General features: G+C 44.7%; 1 protein-coding gene across 1 annotated transcript; it reads right to left on the bottom strand.

The window, feature by feature from the left end:
• Positions 1 to 1,320: 1,320 nt before the first annotated feature.
• Positions 1,321 to 2,469, bottom strand: LOC104589720 (putative CCR4-associated factor 1 homolog 9). The gene has a single exon (XM_010248131.3). The coding sequence runs from the start codon at positions 2,272 to 2,274 to the stop codon at positions 1,432 to 1,434; it is 843 nt and encodes a 280-aa protein (XP_010246433.1). The 5' UTR covers positions 2,275 to 2,469; the 3' UTR covers positions 1,321 to 1,431.
• Between the last annotated feature and the right edge of the window lie 3,376 nt (positions 2,470 to 5,845).

The following is a 5,845-nucleotide window of genomic DNA, read 5'->3' as shown; positions in this document are numbered from 1 at the left end:
TTATTTTGTATTTATTCTCTTTCCAAATTTAACCTTTTTGGGAAAAATAGAAAAAAATCCAAAACATAACATAGATACAGATATAGATATTTCATGGACCATCAATAAAATAACTCTTCTGAAACAACAACCTTAACAAACTCTTAATTCTTAAAATGTTTTTATATATAATATATTTTAAAATGCAATTGTCCACATCAGACTCCTCATTGCTTCCCAACTCCCAACCCTTTTATAATTGTGTTTTTTAATTTGTAAAATAAAAATAAATGAAGCCATTTAATCTCACCCACACTCAATTCAGTTAAAAAACTGAATGTAACATGGACATCACATCGCGCAAAGGTCCCTTCTAATTTCACTCAATTCTTAAAAAGTTTAGGACAAATAAAAGCAATGTTTTAAAAAACGACCTAGAATTGGAACCGTTCTGCCAATTGGTTTCTGGGTGTCAGAACGAATGGTCCATTGCAACAATAAATTAAAAAAATAAAAATAATTAAAATTTAAAAACAACCAAAAACCGTTGCCACCCAGATTAATGAATTATTGATCAATTCAATAGTTTTTGATCAGGAGACCAGGTATGAGATAAAATGAAACTGATTGCCTAAATAATTTTCGGGCTGAACGATTCGACCATCCAGGTCAATGGCGATTCAAAAATCATGAGTACAAGTTTTTCTTCGGCCCTCAATGTGATTTTATCTCCCACATTTTATATATCTCTTCCTTCAAGAGCTTAATTTTCCTATTTTAAGGTTAGATAAGATATGTTAACAGTGAGGTAGTCCCAGTTTATATGTTGAATGGTCGGTGCAGTTTTGAATCCTGTATAAGAAAGAATTGTGAAATTAATTAATTATATGATGTTGTTATACTGACTAAACGCCCCTGTGGAGTGTCGGGCATTGATTGGACCCCTAAATCTCTTTAATAGGCATTTGGGTGGGTTACATGTGCACTAAGCCACTAATATTGATATTTTGAGAGCCCATTTGGGAATTGGGAGGCATTATGCATTGATTGAGCTGCTTCCGAGAAATTGATATTTTGAGAGCATATTTAGGAGGACATTATGCATTGATTGATAATTTAACTGAAAAAGAGAGATAAGGATGGACTATGGACTTGATAATTTCACCATAGAGTAAGTTTTTTTCTCATGTAATTCCAGTTTTTACCGGGCAATCCCTCCCAAACAAGCACAGAACCCTGGATTGAATTATAAGGATGGACTATGGACTTGATGAATCAGAGCCCTCTCACTCTCTCATTAGAGCTCTTTACCAACATGCTGTGGTGGGACGGAAATAATAATTTGAGAGTGAAATAGAAAGAATTTCATATAGCTTAATTTAGAAAGGGCTATACACAAAATTACCCAAAAAATACTAAAAATAATAAATTAAAAAGGGGGGGGGGGGGGGTTCAAAACACCTCTAACTCCAACCCATACAGGACACCGGCGTGCTTCTCCGGTCCATCTTTCCCAAAGTACATCTCTCTCATCTTCTGGAACGCATGCCATGTCAACAAACTGTCCGAACCGGCCTGATGGCACTTCCCAACCGCCCGGTTCACTGCAAGCGTCTTAGCCACCCGGTCCAACCCCCCGTACAAACTCTGACAAAACTTCATCAGATGTTTCACGTCGTACACCCTGCTCCCGAAGAATACCCTCAAAAGACCCAAAAACTCTCCCATCTCTTTCGGCAGGCTCCGGCTGGTCAGGATCTTCACCAGGTACCCAAAATCGTACGCGCTGTGAAACGTCACCCAACTTACCGAATCATTGCAGACGAGTCCCGACGACATCATCAACTCGGCGAATCGGCTCGAATCGATTCCCTTCTCCTTGTTCTTCTCAAAATCAATCCCCTGTTTGCTCAACAGTTCGATCGAATCCGGCGCGTGCGCGTCGCGGGAGACATCGAAGTCGCGGAAGTTGAATTCCCAAATGTACCGGTTACCGGTGCCCAGATCCGGAAGGTTACCGTCGGCGTCGGAGAAGGTGAGGCCGACCTGGATGAGATTCAAGTTGTCCACGTTGGCTTTTAGGACGAGGTAATGGTCAGACGGCTTCCGGTAGTAAAACTTCGCGTTTCTGCCGGCGGGACGGAAGACGATGCCGGGGAATTCTGTATCCATGGAGATAAAGGGGTACTGATCGATTACATCCTGGATCAACTCGAATTCGGCTTCGAGGTTGTCGGACCAAACTTCCCGTATTACGATAGGCTTCGAATTTGAATTGGGGTCGACGCAAGACATGATCGTTGATGCCTGTAGATGTCAAATCCTTGAATTAAAGTAAATATCTCTGGTTGTTCCAGATCGAAGACCAAGTGATCTTCGGAGCTGCAGTGAGCTTCGAAGGTTGGAATTCTGAGGGTTTGTTGTATGATGGGAGGAGGGGAAGGGAGAGGTGGGTTTTTATAAAAAGGGGTGAGGGGAGAGCGGTGGGAGGAGTTTGTTGTTGCTTGGAAACAGGGGAAGAGGACGTGCACTAGAGAGGCGGCTCGTTTAGTAATGTAACAATTCTCGGAAGGTCGGCCTGGGCCGGTGGGCCCCTCTAAGTCTTGGCTTTTTTGACTGATAAAGTTTAGTAACCGACTGACTCTGACTCTGGCTCGGCTCCTTCGCCTTTACGGCTTTACCTTCCTTTTCTGGCGATACTTTTTTTTTTTTTTTTTTTAATTTAACCTTATTGGTAGGTTTTTACTTTTTATTTCTATCTAGGGTCTATTGGTATTGACAAGTGGGTCGTGGAGCAGGGGTAGGTCGGGTCGTTTTCGGGTAGGATTATGTGGCCCGTGGAAAATAATGGATCAGATCAACTTGACAAGGCTCGAAGCAATCGGACCCTAGTACACATCCTTTAGGTTTGGACTTTGAGTCCGATTATTGCGCCAAATTTTGTGTTTTGGGCCATGATCGGTATTATATGCAAAAAATTTGGACGGATGGAAATACAAATCACAATGTGTTAAGAAAATCGACACCAAGGCCGAATGGTGTTTGCTTATAGGTCATCAGTTAGTGGTTCGACCGTTCCGGCAAATGGGTCAAACCATGAAATATATATATATATATAATTATATTTTATATAATATATTTATTATTTTATATTTAATTTATATTATTTATTTCAATTTTTTAAATGGGATTTGAGGCTAAAAGGAGGCTTGCAAAAATAATGGGAAAGACATGAAAAATAATCTAAAATCGATATAATAATCACCCTAATCAGATAATCAAATACAAAGCTATTATGGTCTTCGTATGCACATAGTGTGTCAATGGTTTCAACTGATCTTGATTCGGCCGGTTGAATCGTTCGAACTATCACTCGGTCAAAATTTTGGGTTCGGTTCAATCAAAATTCATTAGACATTCAAAAATCATTGATTTTGTCAAAAATTGTTTGACTGAGTCAATTTGATTGCTGGCCCATTCGATTCGGTCATAGGATCGCGGGTTGCACATTCAATGTATGCAAACTTTCGGAGGCCAAAACTTTGCACTCCGATTTCCGATTAGGGTGATTTTTTTATTTTATGTAACTTTTGAGATCTATGCACTCCAAGGAGCCTTAGGTGCCTTGGCATGCTATTTTCGCAAAAAAAAAACTTTTTTTAGCCTCAAATTGCAATTTTTTATTTTTTTATAAATAAAAAGAATTAAAAAATATAAATATAAATATATAACATATCTAAAATATATTTATATACTATTTATCGATAAAATATATATTTATACACATACACACACATATATATGATGACGTCGCACGATCTTAAATGTTTGACCTAGCTGGTCGAATCAGTGACCCGCGACCTGGAGGCAAAAACGGTTCAGCCTCCAAATCAATTTTTAAAACATTGGTTTCTGTAACTTGGTGACCAAAATAAACACATCAACCAATTCAACAATTTTTTGTCAAATCCCAAGCTTTAGAAAAACCAAACTCGGAATAATGACTTGGTGATGGTCCAAATGGTTCTATTGTTCTGATCAACGGTGGGGTTGAAAACACTCCATATGACGAATTAGACGGGTGGAATACTCCTAAAAATTTGGGGAGGGATATTTAGCACCTTATCCTTCAGAGAGCAAATCAGCCCTCCACAACGTCCCACAACACATCTCCGCCATGTATTGGGAACACCTCCCGATGATGATACTAGAAATGGTGATGTCATCAATGGGAGATGTTCACAATACACAGTGGGGATGTGCTGTGGAACGTTGTGGGGGGCTGATTTGAACTCTATCCTTCAATCCAACGGGTCCAATGTGCCATGTAGAAATCCTTTGGCCACGTAGGATGTGGGCAATTTGATGTGTTTGTATTTCATTGGACAATATTAGGGCTGCCAACAGGTTGAGTCTGGTTCCTAATATAGTGTTTCAAACTGATTATTAATCAGGACAAAATCATATACCTGAACCGTTGAAATTATTAATTTGGACGATCCCATTTGATGTGATTGAACTTGATTAGACCGATATCTATTGATGAGGGCAGATTTGGCCCTCCAGTGAAGTTGCGACGCGTGGCACCTCTTGACAACTAGGCAAGCCCCCAGGCAACAACTTACCAAGTTGGTCCCCCCCCGGGCACCAGTCTGGCTGGCCTGGCGCGACATGGCGCGGCCTGCGCGCGACCTGGCACGGCCTGCGTGGCCTGCGCGCGACCTGGCCGGATCAGCCTGCCACATGCGCCGACCTGGCAATCTGGCCCAGACGCAGGCGCCGACCTGGCGATCAGACCCGGACACAGGCGCCGACCTGATGACCTGACCTGGACACAGGCGCCGACCTGGCAACCTGGCCGGACACCAACCCGCCGACTGACACAGGCGCCGACCTGGCAACCTGGCCGGACACCGACCCGCCGACTGACACAGGCGCCGACCTGGCAACCTGGCCCGGACACCGACCCGCCGACTAACACAGGCGCCGACCTGGCGATCTGGCCCGGACACAGGCGTCGACCTGACAACATGACCCGGACACAGGCGCCGACCTGACAACATGACCCGGACACAGGCGCCGACCTGATGACCTGACCCTGACACAGGCGCCGGCCTGGCAACCTGGCCCGGACACCGACCCGTCGACTGACAGGCGCCGACCTGACAACATCGAGGAGTTCATCACCGTACCCCGGTTCTGACGGGATATGACGTCTTACCATTTGAAGGCTTTTTACCCACCTAACCCGCGAGGGCACCACTATATAAGGACTCCGACCCCCAAAGCCAAAGAAGGAGAAAAAAGAGTATGGTAACCCCCGCTCTCTAGCTCTCTCATTTCTCTCCAAGTCCTCTGTAATCAGAATGCTAACTTAGGCATCGGAGAGTCCCCGCTGGGAAAATACCCCCGGGTCCTCTGATTCAGTTCCCGCAGGTCCCTCAGCTCCCACCGTCTACAAAGGAGAGAAAATCACCTCACGCAGGGGGTAGTCGGGTAGCGCTGCACCAGGGAGCTCCACCATCCTCTGAGTTGCAGACCGCCTAGGAGCAAGTCAAGTGACGAGTTCGCCATCAGGGAACACTACCAGGTAGTTCGCCACCAGGCAGTTCGCCACCAGGTAGCACTGCCGGGCAGTTCGCCACCAGGCAGTTCGTCACCAGGCAGTTCGCCATCAGGCAGTTCGCCATCAGGCAGTTCATCACCAGGCAGTTCGCCATCAGGCAGTTCGCCACCAGGCAGTTCGCCATCAGGCAGTTCGCCATCAGGCAGTTCGCCACCGGGTAGTTCGCCACCAGGCAGTTCGCCACCAGGAAGCATCACCAAGCAGTTCGCCACCAGGCAGTTCTCCCCCGGGAAGTTCGCC

Source organism: Nelumbo nucifera, chromosome 6 (genome assembly GCF_055504915.1).
Source record: "Nelumbo nucifera cultivar China Antique chromosome 6, China Antique-T2T, whole genome shotgun sequence".
Lineage (NCBI taxonomy): Eukaryota > Viridiplantae > Streptophyta > Magnoliopsida > Proteales > Nelumbonaceae > Nelumbo > Nelumbo nucifera.
Note: the sequence above shows the minus strand (reverse complement) of the source record. Positions and strands in the feature narration are given on the sequence as shown.

Coding starts and splice junctions, on each gene's coding strand:
- LOC104589720 (XM_010248131.3), bottom strand. CDS start 2,274: ATGTCTTGCGTCGACCCCAATTCAAATTCGAAGCCTATCGTAATACGG.